The 20,669-nt window shown below is 32.7% G+C and overlaps 1 protein-coding gene across 1 annotated transcript in view; it reads right to left on the reverse strand.

The window, feature by feature from the left end:
- The window catches only part of LOC108912490 (facilitated trehalose transporter Tret1-like), a 16,467-nt gene extending 5,505 nt beyond the window's left edge, over positions 1–10,962 (reverse strand). The window contains exon 1 of the mRNA XM_018717723.2: positions 10,849–10,962. Coding sequence (XP_018573239.1) covers positions 10,849–10,882 — 34 coding nt within the window. The 5' untranslated portion in view covers positions 10,883–10,962. The remainder of the gene's footprint in view (positions 1–10,848) is intronic.
- Between the last annotated feature and the right edge of the window lie 9,707 nt (positions 10,963–20,669).

Raw genomic sequence — 20,669 nt, forward strand, 5'->3', positions numbered from 1 at the left:
AATAGCTATTTATGATATACGTGTTAAAAGTAAGATTTTATTTTGTGAGTGAAGATGATTAAAAAACGAGCGTAGCGAGTTTTTTAACTTCACGAACAAAATAAAATCACTTTTAACACGTATATCATACACTATTTTTTCTACAAAACAATCGGAAGAACTTTAAACTCAATAAAAATAAGAAATCAAAAAATACCACACAGATCGCAGTGTTTATGAACCAAAATTTTCGTAGCAACCAGTGCTGTTGTTAGTTACGGAAAAAACGCAAAAATATTGACAGCATTTTCTAGTAATATTATAAGTATAATGAATAATCTCGATAATGAGCGTAACGAATCCATCCCTGCTGAAATCGAAGAAGCCGCCAGTCGAGCAACATTGGAATTATTGCCGGCGAAATCAAAGGAACAGTACGAAATCGCTTATAGACGCTTTTCGGAATGGTGCAACATTAAAAAGGTCCCTGGGAAATGTAACGAAAGTGTTTTACTGGCATATTTTGAGGAAAAAGCCAAGATATGGAAATCGTCAACGCTGTGGTCAAATTATTCCATGATCAAAACTATGTTAAAAATAAAGCAAGATCAAGATATAAGCAAACATTATAAACTTATTGCTTTTTTAAAACGGAAGGGTGAAGGATATCAAGCAAAAAAGTCAAAAGTTTTGACGAAGACGCATATCGACAAATTTCTCACAGAAGCAGAAGACGAAAAGTATCTGATGATGAAAGTCGCAGCAATAGTGGGTGTCTTCGGGGCGTGTCGCCGGGAGGAATTGTGTCAGATGACCATCGACAATATCGAATATTTGGGCACTTCGGTTGTTGTGACCATACCAGATACTAAAACGAAAGTGCCTCGGACTTTCAGTGTTGTTGGTGAATTCTATTTAAACTTTTTTAGAAAGTATATGGCACTCCGGCCACCCAACGCTGACCATAGACGACTTTTTCTTAAATATATGAAGAATAAATGTGTGAAGAATCCAGTCGGAATTAACATGTTTGGTAAAATGCCTGCCGACATTGCAGAGTTCTTGAATCTACCAAATCCTCAACTCTACACCGGACACTGTTTTCGTCGTTCATCGGCGACATTGTTAGCAGATTCTGGTGCAAATCTTACTACCATCAAGAGACATGGAGGATGGAAATCTTCGACGGTAGCTGAAGGCTACATTGAAAATTCACTGGAACAGAAGAAGGAAATTGCGTGCCAAATACTTCCTACTGCTGCAACTACTAGCAAGACCACCAGTACTACCAGTAGTATTTCTACAGAAAATAGATGTGTCACACATGTTGACAGTAAAACCAACTTAAGTATGATGACTCCGCAGGGAATTACAATTTCAAATTGTTCTAATTTTACTATAAATGTTAATAGTAATAACTAGTTAAAATGTTGGTTTGTACTTATTTAAAATAAAAAGTTGTTCATGTGTTTGTTAAAACGTTTTATTAATTTTCAAAACAAAATTTAAATAAACTTTGATTTACTTTTAACACTAGTGTTAAAAGTAACTTACTTTTAACACGCGTGTCAAAAAATGACATTTTTAACATCAAAAATGACAATTAAAAAGCCCACTTTTAACAGTTTTGTAGAAAAAAATATATATTTAATTACGTTTGCATGGATCCTAGTTTTAGGATCTGGTTAAGTTACTATTTTTACAAATATCTAATTTCAATTACGCTTTTTGGGATAAACTTTGAAGTATTTGTTATTTGGCTTTTTTATCTAGTTGATTGACTGGTAGCTCTTCTGAACTGTGCTTCACAAATGGACAATTGATTGATAAATAATTAAGATTTGAGAACAAAACATTTTGCACTGTTTATAAATATGTATGTGTTTTATGACGTAGGTACATACTCGCAATCACAAGTGGGTACTTTAAATCTGATAATGTAACTATTTTAAAAATATTTGGCTGGTCGTGGGAACATCGACTTTATGGTCGCGATGGCTTTATTTTTGAAACATAACGAGTTAAAGGCATTCTCTTATACATACACTTCGTTCATCCTTAATGGTGAATTGGATTGTTCGGGGAAAGACTGTTGCAAAACTTAGGTGCATGAGCGAAAACTGACAGGCAAACACGTTGGTTTTCATTAATATTGTTGTAATCTAGTTTATTTATTGAAAACTACATTCAGGAACTGTTGTTAGGACAATAAAGTGTTCTGGAAATCCCAAGGGATGGTTTAACCCACTTATCCTGGTTTTTCCATGTTTGGGTATACTATCCGTCACTCCTAGGTAGTTTTTAGTTTTACTTGTACGTATTTTTAGTCGATAAGTAACATCAGTATAAACAGCAGTAAGCTTGACACCAGTCCTCTTAAAAGTAAATAAAGTAGTCACTAGCCAGCACCACAGAAGGAAGGGAAAACCTTCAGCAATTAATTATTTAATGTAAAATATAAAAATAACATGCGATTTCCGCCATTAAAAAACCTGTCCCATCCATTATTTTTTACTTACATTTCAAATATAAAAATACATATCAAAATACAATACATACAATATACAAATACATACAATACAAAACATGTACACACATTTCAAAATACAATGCAAAATACAAATTTCAAATCGATAATTATAGAGGTTTGAATTTTGGAAAATGGATGAGTTGATATTTTAAAATATTCACAGCTATGTATCTTCAGATCAGTTCAATATAACAAATTTAATTAATAGGCCGATATGAGTAATCTAAGCTCAGTTTGCATTACATCTCTACAGAAAACATTTACTGATAAATTTATTATAATTACACTATAATACTAAAATATAAAAACAAAAGTAATAGAGGTGAAGTAGATACAACAGTAATTATGAAAGATGACGAATCATTTTGGAGACAGATAGTATCTGTTTATTATTTATGCATCATTAAGTTTAATGTGATTAATATTTTACTTTATTTTAATGGTATTAGGCTAAATCAAATATGTTAATTAAAAAATCAATGCTAAAGTGAAATGTAGAAATAGCGATATCTTATCTATCATGGTTATTTTTACATCTTTGTCAAGTGATGTTTGAGCAACAAGAATGTGAGATATTTGCTTTTGTATTATTGATTTTTAGAAAGACTATTTTTTATTTGGATAAATATTTATTACTAACTTTATGGGTATTACTGGTAAAGGCGGAAATATACATACCAGTAAAATAGGTAAGTAACTTGCATGCTAAGAAATGGCATATGCCGGCGGATGGCACACTGCTGATACATTTGCAAGTAAAATGGAATGCCTCGTTAGTATATAGCTTATTGGCTTGTCAGTAGGTAGCAAGTAGACACGTTCCGACATGCCAGTTGAAGTCCCCCGAAACCCCCCGCCTCACATTGCATGCCAAGAAATCGAATGATTACTTGCGCGCCTTCTACAGGCATGCCTTTTAATAAATACACATACCAGGAGCTATCTCCTGCAAGCTACTTGCATGCTATTGTACAAGCAAGAGGCATGTGTATTTCCGCCTTGATGTGCAATTTACTTGCGCGCCTTCTACAGGCATGCCTTTTAATAAATACACATACCAGGAGCTATCTCCTGCAAGCTACTGGCATGCTATTATGCAAGCAAGAGGCATGTATATTTCCGCCTTAATTCAATGCTGATTAGGGCATGTATCATATAGTGGTTATTTCCCACCATGTCAACAGTCAAGAATACTGTTTGAGGTTAGATAAATTTTACATACCCAGATTTTTTGGTACCGAAGAACATTATTTGACTTCAATTAATAGGATTAGAAAAAAAGTACTGTTAGTCTGCATTTAAAACCTAATTTAAACTTTTATAATCTATTAAAAACACACAATTCGCAAAATTTTACACCACACTTAAACAAATTACCTTTAATAAGAAAAAAAGCAATGAATATCTATCATTTGGTTACTTATGGACGAAACAGAGCACAAACTGCATAGTAAATATATGCTACTTCCACTCCGTCGGTCACTACCGCGCGACGGTAACCATGACCACCGTTGTAAAAAGGAGCCCACGTATTCAGTGTTTTCCAAATGAATTTTGCAAGCTGAGGTTGACTGCACATTACAACACCCCAGAGCTCTCCCGCACCAACTGCCTTTCATAACTACATTCCTTTCCAATGTGTCAAAAGTTTGGTTGCTGGTGAATTCTGTAAAATTTTTGATAAGATTCTGTTTATCCCACAGATACATGGATTTGTTAAAGTACCATAATTTTTCGGGTTATTATGCCTATGTATCAACAAGCGGACAGATAGATAGCCATAACAACCCGCAAAAACATGGTATTTAAATAATAGTACAGATCTTGAAAACCTTAAAACCACGAATTTATTTTTCTTCGTGGCCAGCTATAACTCTAAATTTTAAGATAAATATACAATACGTAAGTCCTTCTAAACGTAACATATACGATATTAGCACATTTAATTAATAACAGTTTAAAAAAGGTTGAACAAATATAGGAAATTATCAGGATAGATAGATAGATAGATAGATAGATAGATATTTATTAGTATTAGTACACAAAAAGTGTTTACGCACGTCAAAAAAAAAAAATTATGATTATAGTAGTAATATAAAAAATCATTATGAAAAAAAAAAATAATAGTAAAATACATATACAACACAGTACACACACGCGTATAACAGTGTTGACACGTAACTAGTTCATAATTTAAAAAAACAAAGAAAATTGTAATAAAACAATACAAGTACAAGCAATAAATGGTTGTCAAATGTTAAAATAAAATGTTTGTAAGAGGACAACAAAACAAACAAACAGTAAATGATACATGTTAAAATAAGATTATGAATAATGCAATAAGAAAAAAACTGAAACAATGCAACTGAAGTGTGCCATTACGTGTTTTACTTAAGCGATGAAAGTTTAAGTTTATGTCATTTTCGTTACTAGTATTATGAGAATGGATTTGGCTACGGACAGTAAACGACTCTTCATTTTCTTTTACGTACAAAAGACACTGGAGTATGTACGTACATGGTAATGTTAAAATACCAAGTTTCTTAAACTGTGCTCTGCAGTCATCTCTGAATTTTAAACCCGAGATTATGCGAATGGCTTCTCTTTGAGTAGCAAAAACGGTATCAGCTGAAGGTGAATGACCCCAAATCAGGATTGCATATGATATTTGGGAGTGAATAAGGCTATGATAAGCAGTAATTAAAGTTTTTTGAGAAACTTTGCTAATCAAGTTGCGGATTAAATAAATACCCTTGGAGATCTTATTGCAGAGGTAGCGGGCGTGCCTGTCCCATTGCAATTTCGGATCCAAATATATTCCAAGAAATTTTACTGCATCAGGATTGTTTACATTGTATATTTCACGCAAGCTGAACATCAATTTTTCGGTCTTACGATGCGTTTAGGCATAGGTTATTTAAAGTAAACCAATGTAATGCGTCATTCTCGATTATTGGAATGTCCACCGTCAGATCATCCAAAACATTATTGGCTATGGATAAGATAGTGTTATCAGCGAAAAGAATCGCGAACACGTCGTTTCTCACAGATTTTGGGAAATCATTTATATACAGTAGGAATAGTAGTGGTCCCAGAACAGAACCTTGAGGTACCCCGTAATTCAAATTAATGTTCTTGATTTGTAGTTGTTATGAACCACGTATTGTTGTCTAAGACAGAGATACGACTGAATAAGTGATATGCTTTCGCGAGTACAGCCGTAAAATTGCAATTTATCAATAAGTATATTATGACTGATGCAATCGAAGGCTTTGGTGAGGTCAACAAACATCGAACACACATACGTACCCTCATCAAACCCGCTGTTTATAAATGAAGTCAACTTCTCTATTGCAAGTGTAGTTGACATATTTCTTCTGAAACCGAACTGATGAGGGACTGAATAGATTACTATTTTCTAGATATACAAGAAGTTGGTTTTTCAATATTAGATAGTTTGGGACTGGAAGTAAACATTTTTTAAATTAGAATAATTTCAGAAAAGTTTGCGTGGAAATAAATTCTCATTTATTTCATATACTTCAAACAGGCTTATGATAGGATTATAAATAATAGGAATCCTAGAAATAGACAAAGTCATCAGCACAATTGATTCTAAAAGAACAAAAAATCTAGTCACAATTTACGGAGATAAGTAGAATAGAGGAGGAAGACAGATACAGAATTTAATAGCAAATCAAAATGAGAGCATTTGATGTAGAATGTGATGATAGTATGGGCTCTGTTTTCCACTTCACTACTTTGCTACTGCACATCCTACCTTCAGGCCCTGAATGAACCAGTACTGTACATAAAGCACTAAATACAGCTGCGAATATAAGAGAAGGTTAAAATAGTGGGAACATACTGCGAGGACAGATGGATAAAAAGTTGTAAAAAAGATTCTTGCTAGTAGCTTACAGTTAGTAGGAGAGGTACAAACAAACCAAGGAGGAATGGTTACAATATGTAGAGGAGGATCTTAAGAACGCAAACTAAGAAACTGGCGAATAGCTCAAGATGGAAAAAATGAACAGCATTTGCAGAAAGTGTTGAGAATCTGCAAATACTATTATAGTTGTTACGATGTCAACTGGAACCTGTAAATCTTAAAGCACAGGACCGTATGCACTTAAATTTTTTCCTATGCTTTGACCATTATGTGTCTCGTAATTTATACTCGAATAGAAATTCGGCGATTCCTGTATTGGTAAACTAGTCCGCCTGATGTAGAATTGACGGCGGCGCGCTTGTCATCAAAGCAAACCTGTAGCGTGGTCCACTAGGTCGTAAATATTTTTTTTGTATGGTACACGGGTTCACTTAGCTTTGCCGCTTTGCCAGTGCAATGCAGAGCATTGCTTGGCGGAGTATGTTGTTGATATAGGTAATAAGTATTATTATTTATTAGTTGATATTATTATTATTTGTTCATATCGTAACCAGTGAGGGGTTATTAAAGTATATGTTATATGTAATTATCTAGTAATTTAGCGTGGCTCTCTGGAGACTCTTTGAAGCGGAGGATAACGAAATAACTCGGGAAAATCCCCAAATAGTGGAACCGGTTTTTGTCGAAAACATCGAAACAAACTCAGAGTTTAAAAACAAACATTTACACGTACAAAGTCAACGTATTATATTAAATATATGAATGTTTGAAAATTGAAAATAGTGAACAATGTGATAAAAAAATTAGGAAACGGATTAACGAATTAACTAAGATATCAAAAACGACAATTTATCGCGTAATTAAAGAACGATTGATCACGGTACAAAGAGGAAACGGAAAAATACAAAATTAAAGAAAATTGACGATTTTACCAGATGTACTGCGGCGCACAATGTATAATATGTATAAAGAAAATAGAGTTCCTACTTTAAACATGATTCGAGATAAATTAAGCGATTATCCTTGTTATAATTATAAATCTTTAGACATTTTACGGCATGCTCTATTACAATGCGATTTTCAACATAAAAAACTTGACAATCGTATGGTAATTATATGGTAATATAGCTCGGAATATAGTATATCTAGACGAGACAGGGCTAAATTTTTCTGGGCGTCTATGGATTCCGTAGAATTTATGAGTTAAATGTTTTTATACGGTTCCAATTGAGATCGTAATTCGTAACAAATATAACACCATGTATGATGGGAGTCAATAAATGAATGGCATGAACATTCTGTCACATGATGAATTTTGTTATTTTTGACAATTTCTTTCCTAAAAAATAGCGTTCACGTTATGCAATTATATAAAGTAAGCTAAAAATAACTTGCCATTAGAGTTATTATTGAGTATATAAAGTATTAAAAAAGCAAGACCACCGCTGCATTCTACGTATAAGTATCAATATTTTAGAAAAATCCAACAGTAGCAGCTGTAGGCTAACGTGGCTTATACAGGGCATTCTACAAGTTCTATGACAAACTTTGACAGATGGTAGCTGAGTTAATTTCAGACATGTTTTTCTTATATGAACATAGGTCTGATTCGTTTTTTTTTTTATTTTAAAAAATTTAATTTCATATTTTAATCAAATTAGCCTGATAAATAAAAATGATGGTTGCTATAACAATAATTATTATTTGTGTCATTTTGTTTATTCATTTGACACCTGGCGTTAAAGTACTAAATAAAAAATGCATTTATTTACAACTGAACTCCAATGGGAACGCCAGACAAGCAGCCCGAGAATACCGACGAAGATACAGTCTTTAGCGCATCATTTCATAGACTTCGAGCAGAAGGTAACCCCGCTTAAAAAAAAGTCATTCGTCCTACTGAATGTACAAAATGAAGAAGATGTAATAGATGCTGTCATTGACAACTCTTCAATTAGTGTTCGGCGTATAGCAAGTAATCTTTTTTTATCACCGAATTTTGTATGGCGTGTATTGAACAGAGAAATGTTACATCCTCAGCGAGTAGAATTTTGTCGCTGGTTAGTTCAACAACATACTCAAAATGATAGATCTATTTCGCTTGTCTTGTGGTCTGATGAAGCATGTTTTACTAGGGACGGCATAAATAATAATCATAATGAACATATCTGCGCGTTACAAAATCCGCATGCAATTAGATCAAGACGATTTCAGCAACGTTTCAGTGTCAACATTCGGGGTAGCATTTTCAACAATAATTTACAGCAAAACACAAATAATAATGATTGTTACAGCAATCATCATTTTCATTTATCATGACTGAAATATGAAATTATACTTCTTAAAATGCTTGTAACAAAACGAACGAATCGAACATATAAGAAGAAATGTTCCAAATTAACCCAGAGCTATCATCTGTCGAAGTTTGTCATAGAGCTTATAGAACACCCTGTACAATAAATTATACACAATGTCACTTAAAGTATCAAATTTTGGCTATAATTATAACTGAAAAACATATCGAAATTTTTTTTGACCAGAAAGTGGCCACACCCACGAAAACAATAACTATCCTGAACAATATATTGAAATTGGAACGCAGCACATACATTTTTAGGTATGAATTGCAAGGCCTTTTTTACTAAACATGACAAACCAGCACTTTTATTAATAGATAGTGGTAAAAAATCTGATAAAGTACTGATGTAATTAGATTAAGTGAAACATCGAATATTATTGGAATTTTGAGAGGCTCTTTAGATTATAAATAATTTTTATAAATCATTTACCTTACGTTGTGATTGATTATGTGAATTGCTTTTATGTTATGTTATTAAAGTTTACATTATAGTAACAGCGCAAAACTTTATTATCTATAATGATAATTAAATTGAAAACTGATGATATAAATGATATAAATCTGGGATGTCTATCTGTTTTTGAGAAGCCAAACATCAGTGACGTATTTCGTTACAATAAATCTTACAATCTTTCCTAGCAACGAAGCCATTTTGCGTTCTATCCAAAAGATTTCATTAATTAAGCATATTAAATAGTTACTTCAAAATTGCTTCAGCAAGAGGAATAGCAAAAAGTGTTTTTAGTAATTCATATTAAAACTTATCCTCACTAGGCTTAAACATCGGTTTTTAGATTTTTTTTAAATATTTATTCCAGAAATAATGTGATTAATTGATGAGTAAAGAATTATTTTATTTGTTGGTTTTCTTTAATTAGACTCAAATAGAGAAGTATTAATCACGTTATAATGGCTAGATTTTGTTAATAAATAATTTGAAATTAGCTAAAAAAATTGCGACGTCTAGGTACAGTAAAACTCGTTTCTAAGTTAACATGTTCGGTCATAAATCGATTTTCTACTTTTTAAATTGACAGCAGATAGCATCTGATACCTTTACAACGTTTCTCTGTCAACCTAAACTGTTTCTAATTGAATCGATGAATTTGTTAATGAAGCATCAGTTCATCAAAGTTTCATTTTAGTTTTTTTAACGAACTGATAGAGGCAAAATCAACTATTGCCTAAACTAACACAGTCATTACATCTATCATTTATGCCAATAGTAAATAATTTAGTTTATAATAATATTTCTGCTGTTTATTTTACCACTGATAAGTGCAACCTGATGAGTGTAGTCCTAACCTCAATAAACAACGCTGCTTTTGACACAACAGTAAAAACGTCATCAATCCATCTAGGTTCAATGAAAAACTGTTGGATGTTTTGATGCAAACTGGAAAATTTTTTAATTTCCTAGTAAGTACATACATATACAATATGACAGTTAATAATACATAATAATATAATGATCATATTATGTATAGGTAACCTTCACCATCGCAATTTATTAAAAATTCACCTGAACTCTCAAAAATTTCTTTAAAATTCAACGGGGTGCAGCTAACATGATAGGGTAAATTTTAATGGCGATCTTGTATGTCACAAATTAAAGAAAAATGTTTCTATAAATATCTGTCCAGAATATAGTTTATTTACTTTTTTTTTTTCAACAATATCTTGACACTTCCAGTAAACTTTACAAAACGGTGCATCGTATTAAATACCTAGGAAGAAAAATAATTGTAAGTAAAAATTATCAAAAAATCCACCCCCTTCGATGAAAAAAAAGCATATTTATAAGTACGTCTGTGAAATATGTTGTATTTATATATTATTTTTTAATAATTTAAGAAAAATATATTTTTAACTCTATCACCCACATCTTAAGAACAAAGTATTTAAAGAGAAATTTATGTTTGCAGGAAATTTTTTAAATACCACTAACGTTTGCCTAAGCATTTTAGTAATATCCTGTGTTTCCATTCCTGAACTCATTTATAACTCACCTTCTGTTTTTCATTAAGGAGAATATAGTTTAATATTTAAGAAAAGACTGTTACATGCTGATTAGAAATAAGAACTTACCAACAAAAACCGTAAGAAGAGTGTAGCTCAACATCACTATAAATAACAGTAACGATCAACTAAATAATTGCTTCAGCGACTGATACTGCTATCCACTCAGATGCAGATTAAATACAATTTTATAATTAATTCTCATTTAACATGAAAAAAATTACTTCAACATTTTCCCTTAGATATGGTACTTATAAATGAATCGATAATAGTTCAAATAATAATCTTTGTTTTGATAAGATTGTGTTTGTACAATCGTTAACCTCTTATGGGAAATTGTAACTCATAAACCAAGCACAGGGTAACGTTATGGAACACATGCATATATTGAATTCATTTTGTAAGGTAAAGGAAAAATAATGCAGTTTAAATTCTGGTTACGGAAGCCGACGAAAATATAGGTATATACAGGGTGTATCATAAGTAATAGCGCAAACTGAAACAGCTGCAACTACACGATACTAGAAGCAAAAAAGTCTTAGTAAACATTTTTTCACAAACTGCGTCTTCGGTGTCAAAGGATGTCAAAAAAAAAATGTTTTTTTTCAATTTTATGATGATATCTCAGGGACCGTTTGAGATATAGAACTCAAGTTTTGTAGGCGTACTATCATTAACATTAGGTACTTCTGAGCGATAATTCAATTTTTATTCATATGACCACAGATAAAATAGCTATCGCCACAAATCGTTACTGGAATAGGCCAGCAGTTTTAAATTTCCGAATTGCCGGTAGAGTACACCACCAGCACAATTTTAGGAAGAATCAAATGCAGCGGCCCGCATACCTACGCGTATCCTAGTAACATATAAACATTGGTAATGTTGCCAGGCGTACTTACGGATTTCTTTTGTACACTTTTTTTTTATCGATATCTGTTTTTTGCGTTACTGTAGTTAGGTACTTAAATGTATGATGTAGGTATTGATAAAAATGTTTTTAAAGAATCAACGAATATCTATGAAGTTCCATATGATATTCTGCAGCGGTGTTACAATTAAGTTATTTAATCATAATTTCGTTAATTAGCTACTTACTATTTTCATTTTTTGGTATTGAAATACTGTAGAAAATATATTTCCAAATAAAGAAAATTCGTAATGATATTTTAAACAATTTGTAATATAATTTTTTTAATATTTGATGATGACGATAAATTTATTTAATATACAAGGTGGGTTATTAGTCGTCGCGGAATGTAGGTACAGGTTTTTTTTTGTATTTTGACACCCACTTATAGGTTTAATAATTAAAGATAGAAATAAACTTTAAATACAAATGTAGGACTTTTCCTTTATTTCATTTGACATCAAAATTTGCTGGCATAAAATATATATGTTTAAAATAAAAAAAATCATTAAAAAAAATTAAAATTCATCCTTATGAAAATAACAAACAACGCTTTTTATAACTAACCTTTACAACAACATAAGGAGAATAACTAAAAACGAAATAACATTAATATACCTACAATTTTTACAAATCAACATGCAAGTGATTGTGATGATACAGTTGAAAATATGTTTCAATTTNCTGCCACAGTGGTAAACAAAATATGGACATGCTCCGCTTTCGGGAAAAAATAATTGAAGGGCTATTACAATTAGACACCCCCAATGTCACCTACCAAGAAGAAGGTGAAGAAGACGTACAGGTTAATGAAAATGAGAATCACACTAAGAAGAGAAAACGAGAAAAGAGCAGACAGACATTTTTATTACGTCTAAACAAGTTTTCAATAAAAAAAGTTAACTTTGTTCAAAATGCCCTTGTTTTAAGTATTTAATTCCCTCTGATCCCCAAACGATTTTGTATGTGTAATGATATACATTTCAGGTAGCCGTAACTTCATTGTGAAAAGCATTCAAAACAAACGTACATTTTAAAATGCCATTCGGATTATCCCACATCGTGACCCACCGGTGGACACGCACGTCCATTAGTAAAATGCTGTGTGACCCACCGGTGGGTCACGACGCCGCGAACGTGTTAAATACAAATGTACGACTTTTCCTTTATTTCATTTGACATCAAAATTTGCTGGCATAAAATATATATGTTTAAAATAAAAAAAATCATTAAAAAAATTAAAATTCATCCTTATGATAATAACAAACAACGATTTTTATAACTAACCTTTACAACAACATAAGGAGAATACCTAAAAACGAAATAATATTAAAATACCTACAATTTTTAGAAATCAACATGCAAGTAATTGTGATGATACAGTTGAAAATATGTTTTAATTTACTATTAATTGCTTCAAAAACAAATTCAAAATTATCAAGCATTTCGTCCTGTATTTTTCTTTCAATACTTGTAATTTTTCAGGTCTTTAAAAAAAATATGTCTAAGGGACTAAGCCACCTAAGGTTTCTAATAATATTTTTTAGTGTTCGTTGACGGGATTCTTCCTCCAAAATAAATTTGCCATTATTCCTGAAGAACTTTTGCACTTTATTGTTATTTGAATAATACAGTTAATTATGTTTTATTTTTTGTCATCAGAATAACCCATTGTAATTTTTTAAATTTTTTAAATTAAAATGGGTTATTCTAATAATTATAAATCCCATATATTTTTAAAAGAAGGTTCGTTTCTGTCGATTTTGATTGTGTGCGAGAGAGATAGAGTTATAGTGTGCGATAGAGATAGAGTGACTCTGTTCTCATAGAGGGCTTCTCTCTCTCTCTCTCTCTCTCTCTCTGCTGTCTTCAGAAGTCTCCCCAGCAATTTCAGGACACCTAGGGAGGGAGCGTCGGGTAGAGCGCGTGGCCTTTTTAGCGTTCTGTCACACAGTATAAGAAAAAAAAACGGTTTTTGCTCGTAACTCGGAAATGGTTGGAAATATAAACAAATTTCCCCTTGGTTCTGAGTAGAGCACTCGGTGGGTGACGCAGAGCGGGGTGTCACAATATACGGAAGAAAAAAAAAAACAGTATTTGCTTGGACTCCAAGTATCAAAAAATCTCCCATGGTGAACGAGTGAAAAACATCAAAACCCGCATGTCACAAACCGGACCCGGACCCATCTAAGGATACACAACCTCTATAATGCAATTTTTTTAAACATAGGTGTTAATATCGTATCATATTGGAAGTCGACGCACAAATCTAAAAACATTAATTTCGAGTTTTTGAATTTTCTCAATTCCAATAATTAATTAGGTAAATTCATAGTTTTAATTCTAACTTGATTTATTTTATTTAGCATTTAAGGCAAACGTGATTTCCAAACACAAGATAAGTTCCATATCTCTTTAATTACATAATTGAAAGCATTAAATTTATTTAGCAGTTATTATTTGGCAACAAAGCCACCGCTGGAACTGCCGCTGCTATTACCAAGTAGAAGAGTTACCACGCTAAATTTCATTGATGGAAGCCAGCTAACAAAAGCCTGCTTCCATTTCGGGTTGCCAACTTCCAGCATTTAAGAAGCAGTCTGTGGCGATACGCTATATTGTCTGTGATATGACAGTTGCGGAGATTTTAGGATTGTGTGAAATTGTTGTGCCCCTAATTTTACGACTATAATGTTTTCTACACAAAAAAAGGTACTCATCAATTTAGAGCTGTCATAATTAGCCGCGCACCAAAGGCGTGCGGACGGATCATCAACATAAAATAAAGTGAACAATGATTATAAGATTTATCATTGTATCATTGTGAAACACGTAAATNATAAATCCCATGTATTTTTAAAAGAAGGTTCGTTTCTGTCGTTTTTGTCTGATTGTGTGCGTTTATGTATTTTGAGGTATTCTAAACAAAATAGTTCCTATGCAGTATGCTTCTAACATCAACGGTTTCCGAGTTATAAACAATTTAAAGTACGAAAAAATGCAAAAACGGTCATTTTCAAGAGCTCAAAAATAATAACAAAAAATCAAGTTTTTGATGTTACTAAAATTTAAAAGTAATCCTTAAACATAACTTGACAAAATACGGAAGAGTTATTTGGTGTAATTACATTGCAATGCGTATTATTTTATTTATTAACAATATATATTTTGACTTGCGCCCCGCGCCTCCGCTCGGGCACTCCACTGTGCGCCGACCCCGTCAGCGCCTCACTTTTTCATATCTCGACATATATTTTAAAATAAATAAAAAATAAACAGTTACATAAAGTAACACAAGTAACATTATTTTTTTTAGAACTACATGCTTTAGTTTTACATGTTTTCAAACATATACATCAATCGATCAGGTATTATTTAACATAAATATGGGTAATACTGCACCATTTTCATCTAGTTTGTAACCGAAATTTTCGATATTCAACGTCTGGTATTTAGAGTATATTGAATTTTTCCAAATATACGTTTGCAATTACTATGCTCTTAATACGTGTAGTTTAAAGACATCAGAAGTACATGGAATATTTCCTAAGTTTATACCTATTCCACACGTTCAAGAAAAAATATTTAACCTAGCGGCGCGGGAATTTCATTGAGATATTCGCAAATTCAGAATTAGATATTATTTAAGTAAAGTAGATATATTATTATTATTGTAATTGTTATTATTACTGTTTAGAAATTTATAATATCAATAAACAAAAAATAATTTTGATAAATAAAAATTCAGCATTGCTAAATATATCAAAAAGTGAAGTGATGAATATATACACGGGGTCGGCGCAGAGTGGAGTGCCCGAGTGGCGCGGCGCGGCGCGCGAGTCAAAATGTATATTGTTAATAGGTAAAATAATACGCATTGCAATGTAATTACACCAAATAACTCCTCCGTATTTTGTCAAGGTATGTTTAAAGATTACTTTTAAATTTTAGTAACATCAAAAACTTGATTTTTTGTTATCGTTTTTGAGTCTTGAAAATGACCGTTTTTGCATATTTTCGTAATTTAAATTGTTTATAACTCCGAAACCGTTGATTTTAGGAGCATAGTGCATAGGAACTATTTTGTTTAGAATACCCCAAAATACCTAAAAAAAGTTATTTTTGCAATTTGTTTAAAAAAAATTATGACCAGGTTACCGGCCGGTAACAATTTGATCCTCATTCAGGGACATCTCACGGAGGTGATTATGCAAAAAAATCGAATCCACTAATTTTTTCATACGAAGCTGCCGATTTCGCCTTGTCTAAAAAGCCTCCATCCATTTCGGGTTGCCAATTTCCAGCATTTAAGAAGCAGTCTGTGGCGATACGCTATATTGTTTGTGATGTGACAGTTGCGGAAATTTTAGGATTGCGCGAAATTGTTGTGTCCCTAATTTTTACGACTATAATGTTTTCTACACAAAAAAAGGTACTCATCAATTTAGAGCTGTCATAATTAGCCGCGCACCAAAGGCGTGCGGACGGATCATCAACATAAAATAAAGTGAACAATGATTATAAGATTTATCATTGTATCATTGTGAAACACGTAAATTGTTTTACGTATCGTTGCCATCGGTTCCACAATCTGATTGGGATACGTTACAAATCGCATCATCGGGTATGTTTCTACCCTTGTTTCAGCGAAACTTATTCGCGGTGGTGATAAAATATCTTAATCTAAAGAGAAACACCGTTCGACATGTACTGATGTAATATTTTCAAAATTAAATAATCTACTTCCAAGCTGGTCCGACATGATTATTTCCACTCGGGGTTGTATTTATTCCAGTAGGACGATGGCGCCAATGGCTAACGGACCGATTATGACAGCTCTACTCGTCATCAAAAGCTCTAACCCGTTTTCAAGATAAATGACGTTGTATGATGGAAAACATGAAGAAAGTGGCAATATGATAAAAAATATTTCAAAAATAAGCAAACATACTACGAAAATCACAACAAAAAATGGGCTCCTCCTATGGTCATGCAGGCTTCCGTAATAAATTGTAATAAGAAATAGGACACCACTGAATTTTTTTGAATGGAATGTCTCATTTTAACACATTTCTAGAAAGCTTTTTCAATTGTCTATTAAACGAACCTAAATTTTATGTCGCGTTCCTTTGATTTAATGATTGATTTAAAAATTACACAGGCACACAAAAAATTTCTTTTTCATATATTTTTTAACAGAATATGATACATCCTTGTATTTTGACCCCCGAAGACGATGGAGCTATCAGAAATGCTATATCACATAAGATCTTTCCCTAATCTCAAAAAATAGCTCAAAATTAATGGAATTTTTTGTTAAAATAGTTAAGATTCTGACAAACGTAATAATAGGGTCAAAATATTTTTTTATTCCTGCACTTTTTTCTCTAAAATAGCTCCTTGTGGACTTACAGCCATTTTAAACCTATTTTTGGAGAAACTTGTGCAACAATAAAAAGGTTTTTATTTTAACCCAATTACTGCAACAAACAAACATAGAAAACATAGAGACATAGAAGGCCGCCAACAGAAAGGTCACCTAGGTCACCAGATCTTAATCCCCTTGATTACTTTTTATCAATTTAGGTTAAAAATTGTATTTATAAGAACAAATTTTATTCTATGGACGATGTTCAAAATATAATGTTATACAGTACGTTCTATTACTTCAGATGATTTTGAAATTGACATTGTATAATAATAATTCATTTCTGGGAAGCACTATTCAACGAGTGAAGATGAACGATAGTCATTTTTATCATTTGATCTAATCGTTTTTTCGTTTGTTAATAACATTTTTTTTTGTTTAATGACAAAAACAATCTAGATGAATTTTTAGCATCACAAGTTGTCCAAAGACACCTTTTTTAGAATAAAACTCCGAATATTTCTTTTAACAAGTCAGTTGTGTAAAAAGTATCGAATTTATCTGTTACTCTATCACAGCTCAGAATAACATCACCGTTATTCCTTAAAATTTCATTCACATAGGATTATTATTAATTCACAGATCTAAACTATCGAGCTGGATACGGACTCGTAGTCATTAAAGACCAGGTCAGTCCACTCTTTCTGTACGCGTCTTTAAATGAAATTATGTCCAAATCTATGGATTCTGAACCAATACCTGATGAATGGAAGATTGCAGCTACTACACCTATTTACAAAAAGGAATAAACTTTGTAGCGGCAGCTATAAACCTATTAGTTTAATGGCCCATTTACACGAGGCCAGATGTGAAGACATTCCACTAAGCCAATCCAACATTGGCATCGTGTCACTAGAGACAATCCTGTGAATGGAATGTCTCCAGCCATTGTCTCAATCCACTCCATTAGTTAGAACGGATTCTAATTTTAGGAGGCAATAGCGTTCTCCACTATTCAAGAAGTGGCCTGGCTTGTGTAATGGCATTTGCGAAAACGCACGTTCCTAGCCATGCCTAGCCAGTAAGCCAGTTGCTTATGTTTTTGCCGTACGCACGTGATTGTGTTTTGGTATTTTTTTTTGTGCGGTTTGCAATCAGTTTTGGCCCCAGTGTGGATCTCCTAGCTAATCATGGTCTGATCCACCATCTTCTTTCAACAGTAGATTCTTCCTCCATTATTTCGAGTATTTCCTGTTGTGTTAAAATTAATACTTTTTTCAATTTAGCTCTCAAAGTTTTTCGCCTATCCATTTTACACAACCGTATGTACTAGAACTAGACCATAGATTATACAAAGATACTAGCGTGGTGGATGGCAGACTGGCTTACGTGTAAACTTCAATTGAATTTTTATTGGATTGCCTTCAACTTTGTCATTGGATTGGCTTAGTGGAATGTCTTCACAACTGGCCTCGTGTGCATGGATCATAACGTTGTTTCTTGTATGATAATGGAACGAATTTTATGCATTCATGTCATTACGGTTTTATTAAACAAGGACATAGCAACGACTCAACATGGTTTCTTCCCCGAGGGTCTGTGGAGTCAAATTTGTTTCAGGCCTTAAAAGTATGGACATCATATAAGGATTCTGGTAAACACCTGGTTTATCAGAAGCAGCAATAAGTAAATTGTTGTGTAAGGTGGAATATCGGAGTCCGCGGATTGACTCATTTTGTGGTAAAAGGCGGTTGGTGTCTGTTACTGTGAGAAATGATACGCTTTAAGTGGTGCACCAAGATTCAGTTCTAAAAGGTCTTACTTTATTTTTACATTATGCATAAACCTTAGAAGAAATTGTACATCTGGTAAACAAACTGGATCGCTTTCCTATGGTCAGGGTTTGCAGCTCTTTTCATCACCTTCTTTAGTTTACAAAATAACCTTGATGTTATTACAAAATAACCTTGATGTTATTATGTTGGTGCTCCGCATGGTTACTATCTATTAACTATACTAAATGTTCCAGAAAGTCATAATAGACACTGTATGTAACAGTGTAGCGACTTTAGTATCATCGTCATAGAATAGTTGTCGTGAAATGCTGATGAATCCAAAATTGTAAATAAACCAGTTAATTTGTATTAATTGTAGATCGGTCCAAGATCTTAACACCGATGGATTTTGGTATCTTTCTTATGAAACACGACTTAAACACGCTGGAAGGTACGAGGGTGTGACGTAATTATTATCCAAACATAGCTGACACGTAGTTTTTTATAGTTTTTAGTCGTCTCTACTCTTTGTACATCATAATCACCTTGTACTTATATTCATGATTAAATTTACGTAATTTAACTAAGTGCAATAAATTTAGGTTTCCACTCTACCCACCGTTGCAATAATAAAAATTATTGTGGTTCTAAAGATAGTGTGGAAATTCTACGACACAAATCTCTTATCTTACCTGTATGAGATTGTTCAGACAAGTTTAATAGTAGTGAGGGATGGCAAGAATGGAGTGAAAGATGACAAGAGGACAATCCTACATGTCAGGGGTTTAGATGCAAAACCCGCCATATCCAAATTTTTCATATATGAAACTGTGTGAGCTATTAGATTCTATAGTTGTCATTCTAAGTATTTTAAACTTTTAACGTTCATATCCCGCCACATCCATTAAAAAAATAGTTTGAAAAATATCTGTTCAATTCAAAACCCGCCATTTCCTGCATGTGTTTTGATTCAAACCCCGCCGTATCCGCACAGCCAGTCAGTGAACTTATTCTAAATCATGTGATGCAGTCCGTGAAACACGCTACCGTTCGTAAGTTGACTGAGCAATGGTTAGCTCACAACTGGAAAAAATCGATTTCTGGGGTCTTCAAAAGTCCTGGTAGTTGGCATTTTCAATTTAACCCAACTAAACGATTTATTATTACAAAATCGCCAAACAATAATATTTTAGTCAGAGGCGAAGTTAATTATAAATTGGATATGGAAACTAAAAAGTCCATTCTTAAAAGAGGAAAGAAGATTAATAATCCTAACCCTAACAGATTAATCACAGGTAGAGCAAGCGATAAGAAGAAAGCACAAAGTGTGGCCAAATTGCTGCAGAATCACTATGGGGGAAAATGGATAGAGGAGAAAACATTGGAGTTTTACAAGAATGCTATTGAATCTGCAACAAGGGAAAGTAGCGATGAACCTCATGATGATAGTTATCAGGATGAATCCTGCTCTAGATTGGAAACTGAACACGATTTGCGGGTTTAGAGTTATATTAGATTTCTTTAAATACTTTTATACTATACAAACTTCCTTGGCAAATAAATTTTTTAATTGAAAATATTTTTGTTTAGATTTTTAAATAAAAAAATTATAGTGATGGAAAAGTTCTCATTTTGTAAACATTACCGGTAATTTTTCCATTAGAATGTCTTCAAAATTTTATTTTTTTGATATGGGAAAGAATGCTAAAACTTTCCTCCCAAATTGGAAAAGTTATCTTTGCCCATAGCTATAAGTATTGCGAATTATTTTTATTGCTTTCTGTTGGTAACTAGCAAAACCCGCTATCTCCAAACAATTTTATTGAATATCTATTAA

This window comes from Anoplophora glabripennis, unplaced genomic scaffold, assembly GCF_000390285.2.
Source record: "Anoplophora glabripennis isolate ALB-LARVAE unplaced genomic scaffold, Agla_2.0 scaffold602, whole genome shotgun sequence".
Lineage (NCBI taxonomy): Eukaryota > Metazoa > Arthropoda > Insecta > Coleoptera > Cerambycidae > Anoplophora > Anoplophora glabripennis.